The following is a 23,714-nucleotide window of genomic DNA, read 5'->3' as shown; positions in this document are numbered from 1 at the left end:
TTACCAGATTGAAGAATCACTTCCTAGGGGGAACTATTTATTTATTCAAGCAGGTGACATTGTTTACCTCCTTCCTATGCGGTGTGTCAGTGACAAATAAACATAACCTGACTAGATTTAAAGCCGCCAACATTACTTGAGAAATATGTTTGTATCCCAGGAGGGTGCATGTCCCCAAATCGTCTGAAAGAGGGAAGCCCTCCAATAAACAAAAGAGCTAAGCCTCAGGCCCTCAGCTAACTGGGTCTATTTGCAATATGGTCATTTAAAGGTTTTCTACGTGAAAATCAAGCCACCCGAACAAACCAACACCAGAAAAGAAATGCCTGATACTGCACTTCAAAAACTCCATTCATGTCTTAACTCTGGACCTTCTTCACTGTGTGTCAATATGTGTGACTGTAGTATAAGTGAATAGGTGTGCAATCTTTTATGGCTGAATTTGTGCATATGTATATTGTATTGTACATGTGTCTGTGTATTCTGTGTAGGGGCATGTCCTGTATGTTTGTGGGTGTTATTCAGAAGCTCTACCTGCTCCCGTGGTGGTCTCTGTAGTCCATGTCAAAGCTGTGCATGGAGTCGGTGCAGGAATCCAGGTGGTTCTGGAGCTGGGGGCCCATGGGGTACTGGTGCATGGAGGAGTTGGGCTGGGCAGTGGTGTGGTAGCGCGGGGGCAAGCTGTTGCTGGTCTCACTGCGGTAGTCACTGTCCCGGTCGTCCACCGCACTGTCATGGTCATCCAGGGCTGTAGAGGGGCAACAGGACAAGCTCCACAACACAGATCGTCTAGAGACCTCCGCATCCTCAAAAACTGCTAAAATGACTACAGAATCTCCATTCTATCCCACCTACGCTCACCATTTCACAAATTGAAAATTCATGTTTGCCTCATACATACAGTCTCTGAATTACACAATATGAAAAAGTGGTAATATACACTGGGGTCAGGACTGGTCAGGTAAGAGGGAGGTAAGGAGGGCAAGGGTCATGCTCTTTTGAATGCAAGACAACCAGAAAATTAACTTCAGTGGGAAGGGGAATGTGATGAAACTGAACGTATAGGTCATTAAAGATAGAACCCTTGGTTGTTTCATCCATTTTTTATTATATAAGTTACAGTGCATTCGGAAACTTTTCAGACCCGTTTACTTTTTCCACATTTTGTTACATTACAGCCTTATTCTAAAATTGATTAAAATAGCTTTTCTCATCAATCTACACACAATTCCCCATAATGACAAAGCAAAAACAGTTGTTTTGAAATACATTTTTGCTAATTTATAAAAAATTAAAAAAACGGAAATATCACAAATATTCAGACCCTTTACTCAGTACTTTGTTGAAGCACCTTTGGCAGCGATTACAGCCTCGAGCCTTCTTGGGTATGAAGCTACAAGCTTGGCACACCTGTATTTGGGGAATTTCTCCCATTCCTCTCTGCAGATCCTCTCAAGCTCTGTCAGGTTGGATGGGGAGTGTTGCTGCACAGCTATTTTCAGGTCTCTCCAGAACCGTTCGATCGGGTTCAAGTCCGGGCTCTGGCTGGGCCACTCAAGGACATTCAGACACTTGTCCAGAAGACACTCCTGCTTTGTCTTGGCTGTGTGCTTAGGGTCATTGTCCTGTTGGAAGGTGAACCTTCGCCCCACTCTGAGGTCTTAACCTGCTCCAGAGCGCTCTTCATCAAGGATCTCTCTATACTTTGCTCCGTTCATCTATGCCTCGATCCTGACTAGTCAACCAGTCCCTGCCATTGAAAACATTCAGGGCAAAGAGTTCAATCTTGGTTTCATCAGACCAAAGAATCTTGTTGCCTTTTGGCAAACTCCAAGTGGGCTGTCATGTGCCTTTTACTGAGGAGCGGCTTCCGTCTGTCCACTCTACCATAAAGGCCTGATTGGTTGAGTGATGCAGAGATGGTTGTCCTTCTGGAAGGTTCTCCCATCTCCACAGAGGAACTCTAGAGCTCTGTCCGAATGACCATCGGGTTCTTGGTCACCTCCCTGACCAAGGCCCTTCTCCCCCGATTGCTCAGTTTGGCCGGGCGGCCAGCTCTAGGAAGAGTCTTGGTGGTTCCAAACTTCTTCCATTTAAGAATGATGGAGGCCACGATGTTCTTGGGGACCTTCAATGCTGCAGAAATTTTTTGGTACCCTTCCCGAGATCTGTGCCTCGACACAATCCTGTCTCGGAGGTCTACGGACAATTCCTTTGACCTCATGGCTTGGTTTTTGCTCTGACATGCACTGTCAAGTGTGGGACCTTATACAGTGAGGGAAAAAAGTTTTTGATCCCCTGCTGATTTTGTACGTTTGCCCACTGACAAAGACATGATCAGTCTCTAATTTTAATGGTTGGTTTATTTGAACAGTGAGAGACAGAATAACAACAAAAAAATCCAGAAAAACACATGTCAAAAATGTTATAAATTGATTTGCATTTTAATGAGGGAAATAAGTATTTGACCCCTCTGCAAAACATTACTTAGTACTTGGTGGCAAAACCCTTGTTGGCAATCACAGAGGTCAGATCTTTCTTGTAGTTGGCCACTAGGTTTGCACACATCTCAGGAGGGATTTTGTCCCACTCGTCTTTGCAGATCTTCTCCAAGTCATTAAGGTTTTGAGCCTGATGTTTGGCAACTCGAACCTTCAGCTCCCTCCACAGATTTTCTATGGGATTAAGGTCTGGAGACTGGCTAGGCCGCTCCAGGACCTTAATATGCTTCTTCTTGAGCCACTCCTTTGTTGCCTTGGCCGTGTGTTTTGGGTCATTGTCATGCTGGAATACCCATCCACGACCCATTTTCAATGCCCTGGCTGAGGGAAGGAGGTTCTCACCCAAGATTTGACGGTACATGGCGCCATCCATCGTCCCTTTGATGTGGTGAAGTTGTCCTGTCCCCTTAGCAGAAAAACACCCCCAAAGCATAATGTTTCCACCTCCATGTTTGACGGTGGGGATGGTGTTCTTGGGGTCATAGGCAGCATTCCTCCTCCTCCAAACACGGCGAGTTGAATTAATGCCAAAGAGCTCGATTTTGGTCTCATCTGACCACAACACTTTCACCCAGTTCTCCTCTGAATCATTCAGATGTTAATTAGCAAACTTCAGACGGGCCTGTATATGTGCTTTCTTGAGCAGGGGGACCTTGCGGGCGCTGCAGGATTTCAGTCCTTCACGGCGTAGTGTGTTACCAATTGTTTTCTTGGTGACTATGGTCCCAGCTGTCTTGAGATCATTGACAAGATCCTCCCGTGTAGTTCTGGGCTGATTCCTCACCGTTCTCATGATCATTGCAACTCCACGAGGTGAGATCTTGCATGGTGCCCAAGGCCGAGGGAGATTGACAGTTCTTTTGTGTTTCTTCCATTTGCGAATAATCGCACCAACTGTTGTAACCTTCTCACCAAGCTGCTTGGCGATGGTCTTGTAGCCCATTCCAGCCTTGTGTAGGTCTACAATCTTGTCCCTGACATCCTTGGAGAGCTCTTTGGTCTTGGCCATGGTGGAGAGTTTGGAATCTGATTGATTGATTGCTTCTGTGGACAGGTGTCTTTTATACAGGTAACAAGCTGAGATTAGGAGCACTCCCTTTAAGTGTGCTCCTAATCTCAGCTCGTTACCTGTATAAAAGACACCTGGGAGCCAGAAATCTTTCTGATTGAGAGGGGGTCAAATACTTATTTCCCTCATTAAAATGCAAATCAATCTATAACATTTTTGACATGCGTTTTTCTGGATTATTTTGTTGTTATTCTGTCTCTCCCTGTTCAAATAAACCTACCATTAAAATTATAGACTGATCATTTCTTTGTCAAAGGGCAAACGTACAAAATCAGCAGGGGATCAAATACTTTTTTCCCTCACTGTACAGTGGGGAGAACAAGTATTTGATACAATGTCGATTTTGCAGGTTTTCCTACTTACAAAGCATGTAGAAGTCTGTAATTCAACTGTGAGAGACGGAATATAAAACAAAAATCCAGAAAATCACATTGTATGATTTTAAAGTAATTAATTTTCATTTTATTGCATGACATAAGTATTTGATCACCTACCAACCAGTAAGAATTCCGGCTCTCACAGACCTGTTAGTTTTTCTTTAAGAAGCCCTTCTGTTCTCCACTCATTACCTGTATTAACTGCACCTGTTTGAACTCGTTAACTGTATAAAAGACACCTGTCCACACACTCAATCAAACAGACTCCAACCTCTCCACAATGGCCAAGACCAGAGAGCTGTGTAAGGACATCAGGGATAAAATTGTAGACCTGTACAAGGCTGGGATGGGCTACAGGACAACAGGCAAGCAGCTTGGTGAGAAGGCAACAACTGTTGGCGCAATTATTAGAAAATGGAAGAAGTTCAAGATGACGGTCAATCAGCCTCGGTCTGGGGCTCCATGCAAGATCTCACCTTGTGGGGCATCAATGATCACGAGGAAGCTGAGGGATCAGTCCAGAACTACACGGCAGGACCTGGTCAATGACCTGGAGAGAGCTGGGACCACAGTCTCAAAGAAAACCATTAGTAACACACTACGCCGTCATGGATTAAAATCCTGCAGCGCACGCAAGGTCCCCCTGCTCAAGCCAGAGCATGTCCAGGCCCGTCTGAAGTTTGCCAATGACCATCTGGATGATCCAGAGGAGGAATGGAAGAATGTCATGTGGTCTGATGAGACAAAAATATAGCTTTTTGGTCTAAACTCCACTCGCCGTGTTTGGAGGAAGAAGAAGGATGAGTACAACCCCAAGAACACCATCCCAACCGTGAAGCATGGAGGTGGAAACATCATTCTTTGGGGATGCTATTCTGCAAAGGGGACAGGACGACTGCACCGTATTGAGGGGTGGATGGATGGGGCCATGTATCGCGAGATCTTGGCCAACATCCTCCTTCCCTCAGTAAGAGCATTGAAGATGGGTCGTGGCTGCGTCTTCCAGCATGACAACGACCCGAAACACACAGCCAGGACAACTAAGGAGTGGCTCCGTAAGAAGCATCAAGGTCCTGGAGTGGCCTAGCCAGTCTCCAGACCTGAACCCAATAGAAAATCTTTGAAGTCCGTATTGCCCAGTGACAGCCCCGAAACCTGAAGGATCTGGAGAAGGTCTGTATGGAGGAGTGGGCCAAAATCTCTGCTGCAGTGTGTGCAAACCTGGTCAAGACCTACAGGAAACGTATGATCTCTGTAATTGCAAACAAAGGTTTCTGTACCAAATATTAAGTTCTGCTTTTCTGATGTATCAAATACTTATGTCATGCAATAAAATGCAAATTAATTACTTAAAAATCATACAAATGTGATTTTCTGGATTTTTGTTTTAGATTATGTCTCTCACAGTTGAAGTGTACCTATGATAAAAATTACAGACCTCTACATGCTTTGTAAGTAGGAAAACCTGCAAAATCGGCAGTGTATCAAATACTTGTTCTCCCCACTATAGACAGGGGTGTGCCTTTCCAAATCATGTCCAATCAAGTTGTAGAAACATCTCAAGGATGATCAATGGAAACAGGATGCACCTGAGCTCAATTTCGAGTCTCATACCAAAGGGTCTGAATAAATGTTTTAAATATTTTATAAATGTGCAAAAATGTCTAAAAACCTGTTTTCGCTTTGTCATTATTGGGTATTGTGTGTAGATTGCTGAGGATGTTGTTTTTTAAATCAATTTTAGAATAAGGCAGTAACGTAACAAAATGTGGAAAAAGTCAAGGGGTCTGAATACTTTCCGAAGGCAGTGTATATTCTTGAAGAATATAACTTATAAATGCCTCAACTGTCGTACATTTACATTACATTTTAGTACCACATCAGAACCCCAAAATATACGCTTGTTATACTCCAACGCTTGTAAACAAAGTAAGCATATCCTCAAAACATGGTTAAAACTATAATTTTGATATAATGGATGGTCAGTCCTTGCATACATAGCTCTGTCTATGGATTTGAGAGTGGTTACATTTCTCTAGCCCCATCCTTAGCTTTTTACCAAAACACAGGCGGGTGACCGTTTTATTCTTTCAATTAACGATTCCAGCTTTAAATACAGCCAAAAATAGACACTCCAGTCAAAAAGGGATATTCCAAAATGAATGAGTTAAGGAACTCAATTGCAATGTTGACATAAGGTAATTCTCTCTCCTTAGTGACCCAGACTCAATTTTGGCATCAGACAGGTCCTTTGGATTGCAGTGCTGACCCTGAGCTGACTGGCCTGCTTAAGGGGACATGGGCCGTATTGCTCCAGACTGATAAGTGAGATAGATAGATAGCTCAGGACAAACTGATGTTTTGATATCTCTAAAAATGGGAGGGGAAAACAAGTTGTCAAGGTGACACCTGAACACAGGCTGGCAAACAGTGCCCCCTGTCTGTGTGATGATGCGGTTGCATCTCACGGACATTTACATTTTTACATTAAAATGTTTAGTCATTTAGCAGACGCTCTTATCCAGAGCGACTTACAGTTAGTGAGTGCATACATTATTATTTTTTCATACTGGCCCCCCGTGGGAATCGAACCCACAACCCTGGCGTTGCAAACGCCATGCTCTACCAATTGAGCTACATCCCTGCCGGCCATTCCCTCCCCTACCCTGGACGACGCTGGGCCAATTGTGCGCCGCCCCATGGGTCTCCCGTTCGCGGCCGGCTACGACAGAGCCTGGATTCGAACTGCGCCAATCGGGAGACATCTGTTCAGGAAGTCATGAACTGCCACTATGCTTTATCAAGGTCACTCGCTGACTACAAAAACATAGATCTGAGCCTAACTGCTATTGTCCAGTTATGTTAACATGGAGGTAGTAATAATAACCATATGCGTTTCCATGTCCTGTGGGGAAATTGATATAGGTGATGAAACTCAGATGACATGAGGTGTAGCGCGATGAGGGGGGGCTGGGGGATATTTCCCCTGGCTGTAGCGATTATTGTTGGTGCTGGAAAACATGCACAAAGCATTAAGGATTGGCCAAGGTGAAGCTTTGGGAAGGTTTAGAATTCATCAGAAAAATACTGTGTTTTACATACTCAGTGTGTCAGTCCATCCGAAATAGTTGCCTGGTGAGGGTGTTGGCAGAGAAGTAAAGTGAGAGGTAGTGGAGGGTATGCAAAAACAGTGCCTGACTTGGGTGGGGGAATTATGACCATAACATACACAGTGGACAAACAGAGACAACACTAGTAGACATGCGTGAACGTGGCATCCCTGAGTTGACATTCTTCATAACTTTGCATAAGTAGTGACTGTTCTTGAAAATTAAGATTGGATAAAAGGCTTACTTGATGTCAACTCTGGGTTTGGAGATTCACACATAACAGGAATAGGACAAGGAAATAAATAACTTAAAAAGCCCAAACTAATGGAAGCCAGAGGGAAACAGGGCTGATGAGAGAGCTCCATCTAGTGGGATATTATGGAGTGGAAGTCAATCCCACTCACAGCATTGGGAGGCAGCGGGCGGAATGAGGCGTCTCTGGACCTCATCCTGCAGAGTGTACCGGAGAGAGGAAAGGAGAAAACAAGAATTGTGACCTCTGACCTTCATAATCCACAACAACAAAGCATCATCATCACCACCAGCACCACTCTCAAACTCCTGCATTTGTAATAATATTGTTATCACCACCATGACTTCAATGCCACTGCATGCAATAGTTATAGTTAGGCCTACTATCTACATTATCACTTCAGAGCACAGCAAACCGTGATAAACACACACACGTCAATACTGTACCTAACCAGTGTTTTCTGTGATATGCAAAAAGCGTGGTGAGGAAAATGTCAAATGAACACAGAGTTAGCCCCTTCTTCCTTTTCCATGTATTTTACTGTGTGCTAGTGAACGCAAAGAGCCAAGTGTAATACAGAGATAAGGTGACATTCAACCGCATTGTACTGGGAACTTTACAATATGCAAACATAGAGAGGGTATTTTAGTAAATACATTACTGCTTTATTGCTTGAAATATTAGTAGGTAGAATTTTTTACTACAGTGGGGAAAAAAAGTATTTAGTCAGCCACCAATTGTGCAAGTTCTCCCACTTAAAAAGATGAGAGAGGCCTGTAATTTTCATCATAGGTACACGTCAACTATGACAGACAAAATGAGAAAAGAAATTCTCCAGAAAATCACATTGTAGGATTTTTAATGAATTTATTTGCAAATTATGGTGGAAAATAAGTATTTGGTAAATAACAAAAGTTACTCAATACTTTGTTATATACCCTTTGTTGGCAATGACACAGGTCAAACGTTTTCTGTAAGTCTTTACAAGGTTTTCATACACTGTTGCTGGTATTTTGGCCCATTCCTCCATGCAGATCTCCTCTAGAGCAGTGATGTTTTGGGGCTGTCGCTGGGCAACACAGACTTTCAACTCCCTCCAAAGATTTTCTATGGGGTTGAGATCTGGAGACTGGCTAGGCCACTCCAGGACCTTGAAATGCTTCTTACGAAGCCACTCTCACGATACATGGCCCCATTCATTCTTTCCTTTACACGGATCAGTCGTCCTGGTCCCTTTGCAGAAAAACAGCCCCAAAGCATGATGTTTCCACCCCCATGCTTCACAGTAGGTATGGTGTTCTTTGGATGCAACTCAGCATTCTTTGTCCTCTAAACACGATGAGTTGAGTTTTTACCAAAAAGTTCTATTTTGGTTTCATCTGACCATATGACATTCTCCCAATCCTCTTCTGGATCATCCAAATGCACTCTAGCAATCTTCAGACGGGCCTGGACATGTATTGGCTTAAGCAGGGGGACACGTCTGGCACTGCAGGATTTGAGTCCCTGGCGGCGTAGTGTGTTACTGATGGTAGGCTTTGTTACTTTGGTCCCAGCTCTCTGCAGGTCATTCACTAGGTCCCCCCGTGTGGTTCTGGGATTTTTGATCATTTTGATTTCTTCAAACCAAGCTGCTTACCTATTGCAGATTCAGTCTTCCCAGCCTGGTGCAGGTCTACAATTTTGTTTCTGGTGTCCTTTGACAGCTCTTTGGTCTTGGCCATAGTGGAGTTGAGTGTGACTGTTTGAGGTTGTGGATAGGTGTCTTTTATACTGATAACAAGTTCAAACAGGTGCCATTAATACAGGTAACGAGTGGAGGACAGAGGAGCCTCTTAAAGAAGAAGTTACAGGTCTGTGAGAGCCAGAAATCTTGCTTGTTTGTAGGTGACCAAATACTTATTTTCCACCATAATTTGCAAATAAATTCATTAAAAATCCTACAATATGATTTTCTGGAGAAAAAAAATCTCAATTTGTCTGTCATAGTTGACGTGTACCTATGATGAAAATTACAGGCCTCTCTCATCTTTTTACGTGGGAGAACTTGCACAATTCGTGGCTGACTAAATATTTTTTTTCCCCACTGTACATTTTTGACATATATCTTCCTGGTGAAATAGCGCCCTAGCATGTTGGGTAGGCCTTACCTCATCATGGATCCTCATAGTGTTGATGTGATCCAGCTTGCCGGTCCAGTACTGTGCCTCGTCTTCTGGGATGTCTGGTAGAGAGGGGTGCACACGCACAGAGTGGGATAACTGGTGAGCTGCATCCTGCCCTACCCCATAACATCCCATCCACTCTCCAACATACACTGAGCTGCTATTATATATTCATGGCCCTTTAAATATATAATGAGCCACTTAGAAAAGGGACATTAAAAATAGTTGGCTATGCTCTCAAACTGTACTGTTGGGGGACAGGGACCATGAATGACAGGGCTCCACTGTAGTAATGTTTGTCATGACGGAGACGCAAATGAATACCCAGAAGAGCACAAGACAATGACGTTAGTCCCGACAGGGACAAAACTTCACAGAGACATAAGAAGTGCAGAGCACTGGACTTCTAGAGATTGCAAAACAGTGCAAACCTTAACGACATTACTAGCCCAACAACTGACAATAATGTGCAGACAGGTAAATGATGCATTGATGCATCCTACCAAACCAATGGTCTGTTAGAGCAGACCCCCTCTCCCTCCCTGTGCCCTGATGGCCCATGATCCTTTACAGAGACACTGGACATTAAAGAGTGTTTCCCCTATATTAATTTAACATTTACCCTATATTATCATTCCCCCATATTCAATATACAGCAATAAAAATAAAAAAAACATTTCAAAAAAGGGGAAACACTAGACATTAAAGAGAGTTGAACACAAATGCCAGGGCTTCAAAGGCATATGAAACCAAACCCCTGTCCTGGTGAATTAATGGGATCAGTGGTACACAGAACCCAGACAAACACACAGCCTCCCTTCCCTACCGCTACCTTCAAAGGCCTGCCCTTAAACACCTGCTGCTCTAGCCCCTCTCACAGACACACACTTTTAACTTACTGATCTTGGGGGCTTGAAGCACACCGACCCCAATACTGGCAAAGTTAAGGGACAGCGATGTAGAAAGTGATGCGTAAATTACATAACTGTTCCCTCTCAGTGAAGAGATGAGAGCGGCTGCATTCAAAAGGCTCGCTACACAACCTGCTGGGATTTCAGCCAATCAATATCAGGTGTGGTGACGTACGTTAAAGCACAGGTCACTGGAGAAGGATACTACTGTATAATCATTACTGTACTGTGCCCTATACATGTCCCATCTACAAAAACAGACCTATAACATTTCAGCATCATACATCATACCAACTGTAGCTACTGTAACTGTAGACAGTTTGATGGACCATGGACCCTGGTGTACAGTACAGAAGCAACAAAGACATTTAAAGAGATAACATATGATATAAAATAGATATCCTATGGGAAGTTAGTGCCCAACAGAAAGATGGTGATCAATATAACATTTTACCGAAGGGCAGCTCAAAGCGCGTGTCCAGCAGAACTTGGTGGGGTGTTGGGTTCTTGGTACCGTAGATCTCATCAGCCTTCATCAGAACCTCAGCATTCAGGAAGATCCACTCCCCTGATCCTTCCTGAGGGAAGACAAAGGGCCAGGTCAGAAGACATAGACAGAGAGACCAGATGAAACTAACTGGAAGGTGAACCAGTGCCCAACCTACTCTGTTCATGTTTTACATAAAATTTGAACAGTGTGTTGTAAATGTTGGTTTTTAACATTGGAGCTGGATGTGTGTGCTCTAAATGTTTTGGCCAGTTGTGTTGGTGGTGTATAACTTTGTATGAGTGTATCATCTGCCCCTCTCACCTCCTCTGACTGGCAGATGCACTTGAGGGGGATCCAGGCAGTCCCCAGCATTGTGTCCCAGATAAGGCCTTTGTTCCACACCTCCACAATGAGGCCCAGGTCCAAACGGTTGATCTCACTGGAGAAACAGGAGAGAGAGGCAATAAAGGAGAGGGGGTCATAATCAACTCTCATTCAATACAGACTCACAGTTGAATAGAGAGACAGAGATCAGTAGAAAGACAGTGATTGTCTAATAAAATGTACAATGGTTTCATTCACTATGTATTGAGTGACCTCCATGAAATACAAATAATTATGACAACAGAAACTAGGGATAAGCACTGTCTGGCTGCTCACTGATCCCTTTTGGTCTTTGATTAGGCCTATGCATCATGTCAGATGTCGTCATTCCTTCCATCCTTCATGTACCATTCAAAAGGATGCAAATACAGCTTGCAGACAAAAGAGCATCTCACTTGAAAGCGATCATTGCTCATGATTTCATCTCATTTGCATTTGCGGCACTTCAAAAGGAAGATGAGAGAAGAGATAGTTATCAAAAGTGCACTGCCCTCAGTAAAGGTGGCAGGAAGAGTGAGCCCAGGTGCAAACAAAGATATTCTAAACCACTCACACTAAAGGTGATGTACCAAATGATGACAACACTATTGCTGTAATGAGTAGACCAATCACCTTCACATCTCTTAGGCTCTTACGTGGCCACAGTGAATGCAAACATGTACTTGCATAAACTGCTTACGGTCATATAGGGTATTGGTCATACCAATATACTTCTATAAAACAAATATAAAGAATGAGCAGACCATTTTGAACATTTATTTCAAAATATTAAACCAAGACTCTTTTTGATCAACCACACACTGACTTCACTTTGAGCTCTATCTTTCTGCATCATAGAAACACAAATTAAAGAACCCCTGGACCCACTCTTCTGTGAAAGCAGCATTCAGAAATCCATTAATGTTTCATTTGAGCTTCCCATTGTTTGTGGAGTGAGACGGGAATGAACAGGCTCCCGCAGCACAGGGACCCCAACAGGCTTTGGAAAAGAACACTGGAAAATAAGCACTACACAGAACACACCATGTATTCTACTGCATTTATTATTTTTCCCATTACTTTCTAAAAGACACTCCAAAAGCAGGGGTAGGATGGAGTATTGACTAACTGATTGGTTGCCAAGGAGACAGATGGGTTTGTTTTGAGGCTTCATTCAAGCACAGAAACATTAAGGCTCTCCTCTATGTCCCTTCCTGGAGCACCCTGTCGCGGAAACAGTGAGAAACAACACAATCAAAGACAACACCATCACAGTCAGTGTAAACATAAGCCACCAGTACAATGAGACAATCCCATGTAGGCTCTTAAACATTACATAGGCTAAGCTCTAGCATACAGTGGACACAAAACACTCTCAGCGTTGTATTTGTACCCCTAAAGAACAAGATCCTGTCTATAATGACTGAGCAGCATAGCACAGGAGCTATGGAAACAGCCCTAGAAATAAGGTGAGTTGGGGTGTACGGTGTACATATCGATCCATAGCTGTCACTACATGTTTTCTGTTTTCTGTCAACCCTGGTGGCCTGAGCCTGTCTCTTGGTGGGGATGGCCATTATCTCACAAGGAAATTGTAGTCTGGACTGGACTCTAGTCTCCAAGGCCCTCAGGCTAGTATAGAAACAGAAGCCTGGCCTGACAAACCAAAAGACCATTTGGCAATCTGCTATCTCATTAAGAGGAGAAAGGTGCATCCATCCACTTAAGTACTCTGTGAGTCAATTATACAGTATGTGATCAATATCAATTACAGAATCTGTTACATAAAGGTTGACCCACAGAACCAACAGGCTACAGCTTTCTGGCAAGGAAACACATCATTGGAGAAGAAAGAAATCCAGTAGCCAGTTTCAAGTTAACAGTAAACTTGAGACTTTTCCTACAATAGATAGAATGTATGCCATGCCAATGTCCTGTTCATTGGTATAGGACTTCCAGTTAGAAATGTGATAAACATGATTTACATAGGAGGAGTAACAGGTGGTGCTCTTGTCAAGGGGCCTGTGTGTGTTTGATGGCAACAATGCAGAGTGATGTGCTAAGCTAACACATTGTGTTTCATGAACAGTACTACAGACCGAGCATTTACACTCAGCAACATCCTTGTGACAGATGTGGAAAAATATAACAATAGCATACAGGCGTTACACAGATGCGCACACACAGGAGTAAGCCTAGAGCTAAAAACAGCACAGCCTACATACGGAACACTGAAAAGAGGAAATGAAATGAGTAACCATGAGGAAGTGAATAGCTGTGAAAACAGGTTAGCTACCTTTCCTGAAACAACAACCCACCTGGCAGGCAATAACGGGGACAAAACATTCCTGGAAATCCCCTACTGTGGCCTGCTGTCACGTATTAAACTGAAAATCATAAACCTGAAATGTAGCTACAGAGCATTTGCACCAGTGGCACACTAGCTGCCCTGCTCTCACCTGTCTGTGTGGAAGAGTACTCAGGTGGTTGTGTCTGCTGCATAATTCCAAAAGCCAATCAGCCTTAATCAAATAAAGGTGTTAGTGACTGAGCATGGAGGATATACTGTACTGTCACAATAAGTCTGTTGAGCTCAGAGCCATCGACCCTCCCTTCATCGTCCCTCTCTGATCCTCATAGAAACAAAACCAACCTGATTCTATGTTGACACTGTATGAAAACCGTGACACTTGACACTTACAAAGCCTTCAGACAGACTACCGGTATTCTATACTCCACACACAGCAGGTGTGTTGTGGCTTATACAACATACACTACATTACCAAAAGTATGTGGACACCTGCTCGTCGAACATCTCATTTCAAAATCATGGCCAATAATATGGAGTTGGTCCAATCTTCTGGGAAGGGACTTGCTTCCATTCAGCCACAAGAGCATTAGAGAGATCGGGATCTGATCTTGGGCGATTAGGCCTGGCTCGCAGTCGGCGTTCCAATTCATCCCAAAGGTGTTCGCTGGGCAGCTCTAGCAGGGCAGAACTTTGACAAACTGACTTGTTGGAAAGGTGGCATCCTATGACAGTGTCACGTTGAAAGTCACTGAGATCTTCAGTAAAGCCATCTTACTGCCAATGTCGGTCTATGGCGAATGTATGGCTGTGTGCTGGATTTTATATACCTGTCAGCAACGGGTGTAGCTGAAATAGCTGAAGCCACAAATTTGAAGGGGTGTCCACATACACTATATATACAAAAGTATGTTATTGATGTTTGATTTTATTGATCATAAATTGCTATTGAAGAAACTCACATGGTTGGATAGTTATTTATCCAATAGAACCCAGATAGTTCTTCAATGGAAGCTTCTCTAACATCAGATATGTACAGTGTGGTGTCCCTCAGGGTAGATCCTTGGGCCGTTACGCTCTATTTTTACAAATTATTTGCCACTGGTCTTACACAAAGCTAGAATGAATATGTATGCGGATGATTCCACACTCTACATGTCAGCACACCAAGCCAGTGAGCTCACTGAAATTCTAAATAAGGAGTTACAGTCAATATCAGCATGGGTGATTAATAATAAACTGGTCTTAAATACATCTAAAACTAAAACCATTGTATTTGGTTGAAAACATTCTCTAAGACCTAAAACTCAACTGGAGTTTTGCATAAAGGTTTTGACCATTGAGCAAGTTGAGGAAGCTAAACTCCTACGTATACAGTGCATTCAGAAAGTATTCACACCCCTTGACTTTTCCACAATTTGTTGTGTTACAGCCTGAATTTAAAATTGATTAAATTGAGATTTTGTGTCACTGGCCTACACACAATACCCCATATTGTCAAAGTGGAATAATATATATTTTTTAATGTTTACACATAAATTAAACATGAAAAGCTGAAATGTCTTGAGTAAATAAGTATTCAACCCCTAAATGACTTAAATGTAAATGTTATGGTAAGCATAAATAAGTTCAGGAAGAAACATTTGCTTAACAAGTCACATAATACGTTGCATGGACTCACTCTGTGTGCATTAATAGTATTTTTTTATGACTACCTCATCTCTTTTCCCCACACATTCAGATAATTGTAAGATCCCTCAGTCGAGCAGTGAATTTCAAACAGATTCAACCACAAAGACTAGTTACTCCACAATATTAACCTAAATGACAGAGTGAAAAGGAAGCCTGTACAGAATAAAAAGATTCCAAAACATGCAGCCTGTTTGCAATAAGGCACTAAAGTACAAGTGAAAATAATTTGGCAAAGAAATGAACAAAGCGTAATTTTTTGGGCAAATCCAACAACACATCACTGAGTACCACTCTTCATATTTTCAAGCATGTTGGTGGCTGCGTCAGGTGATGGACATAGTGTTTTGGATAAAAAATAAACGTAATAGAGCTAAGCACAGGCAAAATCCTAGAGGAAAACCTGGTTCAGTCAGCTTTCCAACAGACACTGGGAGACAAATTCACCTTTCAGCAGGACAATAACCTAAAACACAAGGTCAAATACACACTGAAGTTGCTTACCAAGACGTCATTGAACGTTCCTGAGTGGCCTAGTTACGGTTTTGACTTAAATCTGCTTCAAAATCTATAGTTGTCTAGCAATGATTAACAACCACTTCGACAGAGCTTGAATTTTTTTTTTTTGAATAAATGTGCAAATATTGTGCAATCCAGGTGTGCAAAGCTCTTAGAGACTTACCCAGAAAGGTGTTTCTAAGATGTATTGACTCAGGGGTGTGATTACTTACATAAACTAGATATTTCTGTATTTCATTTTGAATATATTTGCAAAAGTTCCACAAAACATGTTTTCACTTTCTCATTATGGGGTATTGTGTGTAGATGGGTGAGACAAAAATATATTTAATCCATTTTGAATTCAGGCTGTAACACAACAAAATGTGGAAGAAGTCAAGGGGTATGGATACTTTCTGCAGGCACTAACATTTGATGGTCAATTATCATGGTCAAGATATATTGACAAAGTTGATGAGAAGATGGGAAGGGGTATGTCTGTTATAAAAATATGTTCTACGTTTTTGACACAAAAATAAACTGTACTAGTTGTTCAGGCTCTGGTCTTCTTGTCCCACCTTGATTACTGTCCAGTAACATGGTAAAGTGCAGCAAAGAAAGACCTAGCAAAGCTGCAGCTGGCTCAAAACAGAGCAGCATACCTTGCCCTTAACTGCACATACAGAACTAACATCAACAACATGTCTGCCAGTCTTTCCTGGTTGAGGGTTGACAAAAGACTACCTGCATCTCTCCTAGTTTTTATGAGAAATATTACTGTGATGAAAATTCCAGATTGTCTGCATAATCAAATAACATTCAGCTCAGACACCCATACATATCCCACAGCACATGCCACCAGGGTCTCTTCACAGTCCCCAAATTCACGAAAAAGCACAGTATTTTACAGAGCCATGATCGCATGGAACTCCCTTCCATCTCCAATTACTCAAGCAAACAGCAAAATTACTTGTAATTTTATTTATTTATTAAACATCTCATGGAGCGGCGGGGACACACACAAACGCGCATTATTTGTGTTGTTGTTTTGTTTGTATTCTTTTGTAGTTGTATTGTTTGTATATCATTGTATATAAAATGTGTGTGACTGTCCTGTCTATCAGCGTATCAGTGTTCCGTTACTTGTCGTGTTTTGTGGACCTCAGGAAGAGAAGCTGCTGCTGCTGCAAAAGCTAATGGGGATCCAAATAAACAAAGACTGAGTGCATAGGACAGTAATAGAGAGGTCTAAGAAGTGTGTGGTTACTGGTCACTTACAACATGAAGTCCTGCTCCCAGCATGGCTGGTCCCCTCGCACGGTAATGGAGGTGCTCTTGACATTCTGCACCTTCAGCGTCACATAGCTATTGAACTTATCTGCAACACAGAAAGAAGAGAAAAGAGGTAATGGTGGGAAGAGGTACTGATATATAATACTCGTACTAACAGTACTTATGCTCACCACACAATAAGGGCAGATTGTCATGTTGAAAGGACAAAAGAGAAAGAGTAGATTACTGTGTACACGTAGGAGACAAAGTATCCATATGACTTTGTCTTTATAGGACATCAGCAGTAATCTGCATGACATCAAATTATTTGCCAGAAGGAGAGCTTCTGTGTGCAGGTAAGAAAGACAACCGTGGTGGCAGACGTGGCAATGATGGGATGAAACATGGATAGTAACATGATTGACCAGAGATCGGACTTAGGGCCTGTATAGCAGCAGTAATGCTAGCTTGGCCAGCAGCTTCACTTTGGCTTTGTGTGACTGTAAAGGACGGTCAGCGACATTGGTGAGAGTCAAAGCAAATAAGTCAGTTTCCCCATCACTTCCCCCCACGCCCTGCACCCAGCCCAACGCACTGACCCTGGTAATCTCACTACAGATGAGTGCCACACAGCCAAGCAGGCAGCAGATATAGCCTAGCCATCCATCCTCTCTCCTGGCTGATGTGATTCCCGCACTGCAGAGCAGCCACCCTAACATAGCTCTGGACATGACCACCATTTCACCTCTGACACTGAGACATAGGCTAGTACAGTAGGCCTACAAGATGCAGAGACAGGCGAGACCTGCTTCTACAGCAGAAAAGGTCTCTGTCATCTCTCATACCATCAATTTAAAGACCAAGGTTAAAAGACCATGGTTTGATTTCTAAACATATTTCAAAGGCAGCACTGTGAAGCAGGTAGTGGCAAACCATTTCATATGTATTGTAGTGGAAGAGGTGGCACCACAGGTTACAGAGTGGTGGGTACAATTTTTTTATCCTGATCGTAACCAGGTTTAAAAAAAAAAAACTCTGGAACCTAGTTGTAGCAGGGGCCTTAAGGGTTGGCCTATTGCCTGGGGTAAGTGAACTGAGCAGTCGGGCAAATTTAGCCTGCTCTCAAGTTGCCCCAGGTGAATTATTTATTACTAAAAACAACAAATTCCAGTAGGCCTAACTTAAACTCATCTTTCTGGTTCATCCCCACTGTTTAAGTGAAAGACTGACTATTTATGGCAGCCGGGCAAATTGAGCCTGCTCTGTGGTTGTCCCATTAGGAAACAAAAAAAAAACGACCTAACTGCAAAGATTTCCAGTAGCCTAACAAAGCTACACTGGGATGTCGCAAAATCTGTCATTGTTTTCCTGCTACACTGGAAGCGTACATTTTGGTCAGGGCGAGCAGAGCGCAAGCCACTTTACCCTATTGTTCTCATGGCAGAAATCCATCTAGCACGTTGGGGGTGATGAAACAACAGAGCTCCATTAATTTTCAATGAAGGGAAGCGAAGTGGGCGGGGGACCGTTGGTTGATGTGAGCTTGGACGAGGAAACGAACAGGGCGGGACCAAAGTTGAAGAAAGCTGAACTTTTGTCACATACTCAGTGACATCGCGTTGCTTTTGACCAATCAAAGCTCACTCTACAGTCGTGGTCAAAAGTTTTGAGAATGACACAAATATTAATTTTCACAAAGTCTGCTGCCTCAGTTTTTATGATGGCAATTTGCATATACTCCAGAATGTTATGAAGAGTGATCAGATGAATTGCAATTAATTGCAAAGTCCCTCTTTGCCATGAAATTTCAGCCCTGCCACAAAAGGATCAGCTGACATCATATCAGTGATTCTCTCGTTAAAACACAGGTGAGAGTGTTGACGAGGACAAGGCTGGAGATCACTCTGTCATGCTGATTGAGTTAGAATAACAGACTGGAAGCTTTAAAAGGAGGGTGGTGCTTGAAATCATTGTTCTTCCTCTGTTAACCATGGTTACCTGCAAGGAAACACGTGCCGTCATCATTGCTTTGCACAAAAAGGGCTTCAAAGGCAAGGATATTGCTGCAAGTAAGATTGCACCTAAATCAACCATTTATCGGATCATCAATAACTTCAAGGAGAGGTTCAATTGTTGTGAAGGCTTCAGGGCACCCAAGAAAGTCCAGCAAGTGCCAGGACCGTCTCCTAAAGTTGATTCAGCTGCGGAATCGGGGCACCACCAGTGCAGAGCTTGCTCAGGAATGGCAGCAGGCAGGTGTGAGTGCATCTGCACGCACAGTGAGGCAAAGACTTTTGGAGGATGGCCTGGTGTCAAGAAGGGCAGCGAGGAAGCCACTTCTCTCCAGGAAAAACATCAGGGACAGACTGATATTCTGCAAAAGGTACAGGGATTGGACTGCTGAGGACTGGGGTAAAGTCATTTTCTCTGATGAATCCCCTTTCCAATTGTTTGGGGCATCCGGAAAACACCTTGTCCGGAGAAGACAAGGTGAGCGCTACCATCAGTCCTTTGTCATTCCAACATGATACCATTCATGTGTGGGGTTGCTTCTCAGCCAAGGGAGTGGGCTCACTCACAATTATGCCTAAGAACACAGCCATGAATAAATAATTTTACCAACACATCCTCCGAGAGCAACTTCTCCCAACCATCCAAGAACAGTTTGGTGACGAACAATGCCTTTTCCAGCATGATGGAGCACCTTGCCATAAGGCAGAAGTGATAACTAAGTGGCTCGGGGAACAAAACATCGACATTTTGGGTCCATGGCCAGGAAACTCCATGGCCAGACCTTAATCCCATTGAGAATCCTCAAGAGGCAGGTGGACAAACAAAAACCCACAAATTCTGACAAACTCCAAGCATTGATTATGCAAGAATGGACTGCCATCAGTTAGGATGTGGCCCAGAAGTTAATTGACAGCATGCCAGGGTGGATTGCAGAGGTCTTGAAAAAGAAGGGTCAACACTGTAAATATTGACTCTTTGCATAAACTTAATGTAATTGTCAATACAAGCCTTTGACACTTATGGAATGCTTGTAATTATACTTCAGTATACAATAGTAACATCTGACAAAAATATCTAAAAACACTGAAGCAGCAAACTTTGTGAAGACCAATACTTGTGTCATTCTCAAAACTTTTGACCACAACTGTAGTTTCGAGCCCTTACTGGATTGGCTGTTGATACCTAGCACTACCTATCTTGTTAGCCCCGACATGAGGGTGAAGCTAGCATGGCTATCCGTATAGTGGATCACTGCTGTCAAGCTCGAGTTGCACGTCGAAATCTTGAAAACAGAACCAGAGCTCTAACAGCGCAAGCCTCTGCTCCACGCCCAGGTTTCGGAGAAATGAATAGGAGTATCTCACGCCAGTAAAATAGATTTTTCTGCTCCCCCCTGTTGTTTAATTAAGAGACCCACAAGTCATGGCACATCTGCATGTAAACAACTATTTTCCGGGAAATAGCCTTTCAGACCTTAAAGTCAATATCTGTGTAGGTATGACATAGCTAGTGATCAATTAGTTGCAAAACAATTTTATATGGGCTATGATGTGAACAGTGTTTTTCTAAAATCAGGTAACATACAGTAGTTTTAAACTCCTGGCCCTATAGGGAGGATGAAAACCCTGTCAAACTGCAGCAACCATGTACTTGTTCATATGAACTATACACAGAGTTGTACACAACATTATGAACACCTGCTCTTTCCATGACCAGGTGAATGCTATGATCCCTTATTTTTGTCACTTGTTAAATCCACTTCAAATCAGTGTAGATGAAGGGGAGGAGACAGGTTAATGAAGGATTTTTAAGCCTTGAAACATGGATTGTGTATGTGTGCCATTCAGAGGGTGAATGGGCAAGACAAACGATTTAAGTGCCTTTGGTAGTAGCTGCCAGGCGCACCAGTTTGTGTCAAGAACTGCAACACTGCTGGGTTTTTCACGCTCAACAGTTTCCCGTGTGTATCAAGAATGGTCCACCACCCAAAGGACATCTAGCCAACTTGACAGCATTGGAGTCAACATGGGCCAGCATCCCTGTGGAACGCTTTCGACCTTGCAGAGTCCATGACCCGGGAGGGGTGTAACCCAATAATAGGAATGTTGATGTTATGTACATTCAGTGTATTTTAAAACTAGAATAACAGGGGGATTCTGTTACAGACAGAGACAAATGCGATTAGACAATAGGACTAACAGGGTTGACAGGGGGTTGTATCATGTAGGCCAATATAGGCTACATCTGTAATTAAAAAGTTACAGGTGCATTAACACAGTCTAGTCTATGTCATCACTAATTGTTGATTTGATTAATTCCAGTCAATCATTTCAGATTAAAAAAGGCCTAGTTAGCTTAGCCAACTGAAGTTTGAATATAAACCAAATTTGATCATACTCACATTTTCTCTTAACACAAATAAATTGGCTTGGGCTATAAATACATAACGTTACCGCTTCGTTTCCCCTGGCCAGATGGGACAGGGCGCAGAGGTAGGCTACAGTTGATCAGACTGATGCAGCATGTCAGATCGCTAATGTTTAGGTGTAGGCTGCTACAACATTTCTGTAAAGAGTTTTTGCTTGTTCTTTTCCCGTTAGCTAAAATAATACTGGAGGAAAGTGGAGAGCGTGCTCTGTTTTCTATATACGTGCGCCATGCACGACCTGAGATTTCTGTGAATCTAAAGTGAACACACACACACACACCTTTATATAGGGCAGTGGGTATACAACCTGGGAAAAGATACATGGTCACCAGCTGGTCACTTGACTTCCCAATGCCTCTCCACCTGTTTACACAGGTCTTCACAGTGGCAAACAGAAACATTTATTTAGCCATGGACACAAGCGCAACAAAACTTCAGATCAGTCAACATAGCTAGTACACAATGAGACTGTGTAGGGCAGCAATGTGAACCATAGACATACCACATTCCACAGAGACAGAAACAATGCATTGATTGACACTAACTGAATAACGCAGTATGTTGTTAGTCCCAGAGGTCTAGCTATATTGAAACCTGCTGTAAGATATACACTGAGTGTACAAAACATTAGGAACACCTGCTCTTTCCATGACAGACTGATCAGGTGAAAGCTATGATCCCTTATTGATGTCACTTGTTAAATCCACTTCCATTTGTGTAGATGAAGGGGAGGAGACGGGTTAATTAAGGATTTTTAAGCCTTGAGACAATTGAGACATTGATTGTAGTCCCCTGTAGCTCAGTTGGTAGAGCATGGCGCGTGCAACGCCTGGGTTGTGGGTTCGTTTCCCACGGGGGGCCAGCATGAAAAATGTATGCACTCACAAACAGTAAGTCGCTCTGGATAAGAGCGTCTGCTAAATGACAAAAATGTAAAAATGTAAATTGTGTATGTGTGCCATTCAGAGGGTGAATGGGAAAGACAAAAAATGTAAGTGTCAATGAACAGGGTATGGTAGTAGGTGCCAGGCGCACTGGTTTGAGTGTGTCAAGAACTGTAACGCTGCATGGTTTTTCACGCTCAACATGTGTATCAAGAATGGTCCACCACCCAAAGGACATCCAGCCAACTTGACACAAATGTGGGAAGCATTGGAGTAAACATGGGCCAGTATCCCTGTGGAACGCTTTCGACACCTTGTAGAGTCCATGCCCGAGGGCACAAGGGTGTGCAACTCAATATTAGGAAGGTGTTCTTAAATGTTTTATACACTCAGCATAGGTCCCCAGCGGGGACATTGGTTAAACAGCCAGGCCTAGGGCTCTGGGTTGAGAAGAAACAGGTCTAATTAGAGTCTCAGGAGGCCAGTCAGTCAGCAATACAGCCATTACATTACGACCATGATCTAGAGACACTCCCCATCTCCCCCTTACTAATTAGATGCCCCATGCCTCGTCTTGGACCACACTTGCTGCTTCTCATGAATACAAGTTCAAAGATAAGAGGAGAAGGAGGAGTCCTGGATTAGATCAAAGCCACTTAGTGATTGTGGTCTCTCTCTGAAAGAGCTCTCCCACCTTGCACAAAGGACTGATAGCATCTTACCAGAAGGAAACAGCCACCCGCTTTCATAACACACACACACATGCACGCACACAGAGAGCGCGCTTGGCTTGTCGGGTGGACCCACCATCAAACAGCATCTGTCCAGCTTTGAGCATGAAATTATTGCGGACTTTGATCAGTACCCACACTCTGAAAGTAGACAGAGAAGATCTGTCCAGGTTACTGAGCCATACTTTAGGAGTTCACCGAGCCCCTCGGTCTGTCGCTCCAACTCATATTATTGACGCATCATCAGTTTTCCAATAAATTAGTCCGAAAAACACGGATGGTTGGAAGGCTGACATTTACAATTTGGACCTCTCATCAATATTGTATTGGTTAGAAGACATATTCCTCTGTCACAGGAGACACCTGGGTAGTTGTGTTTTATGAATAGTGTACAATGTAAGTGGTGGGTAAGTATTTGCAAGTAGCACTAACAATCAAATGTATGTGTATATTTGTATTCTGGGCCAATTCATGTCAAGCCCAACCAGTTAGATTAATTTGCAATGGAAAAACTATCCAAAGTCAAAACATTTTGCTTATGCAAATGCTGCCTCAGAAGTAGCCTACCTTACTGTACCATACAGTGCATCTATTTTACACCATCCATTTGTAGTTGGGTTAAAATTGTTGAATAATAATCTAAAATGTATCA

The 23,714-nt window shown here is 42.9% G+C and overlaps 1 protein-coding gene across 1 annotated transcript in view; it reads right to left on the bottom strand.

The window, feature by feature from the left end:
- Window positions 1-23,714, bottom strand: part of LOC311100142 (protein unc-13 homolog B-like) — a 125,431-nt gene that overhangs the window by 72,628 nt on the left and 29,089 nt on the right. Inside the window, exons 3-8 of the mRNA XM_084140921.1 lie at window positions 17,013-17,112; window positions 11,198-11,315; window positions 10,841-10,964; window positions 9,461-9,534; window positions 7,462-7,507; window positions 535-748 (exon numbers count right to left, since the gene is read on the bottom strand). Coding sequence (XP_083997047.1) covers window positions 535-748; window positions 7,462-7,507; window positions 9,461-9,534; window positions 10,841-10,964; window positions 11,198-11,315; window positions 17,013-17,112 — 676 coding nt within the window. The remainder of the gene's footprint in view (window positions 1-534; window positions 749-7,461; window positions 7,508-9,460; window positions 9,535-10,840; window positions 10,965-11,197; window positions 11,316-17,012; window positions 17,113-23,714) is intronic.

Source organism: Coregonus lavaretus, assembly GCF_964263955.1.
Source record: "Coregonus lavaretus genome assembly, chromosome: 24".
Classification (NCBI taxonomy): Eukaryota; Metazoa; Chordata; class Actinopteri; order Salmoniformes; family Salmonidae; genus Coregonus; species Coregonus lavaretus.
The sequence above is the reverse complement of the archived record's forward strand: the minus strand, read 5'-3'. Positions and strand labels throughout refer to the sequence as shown.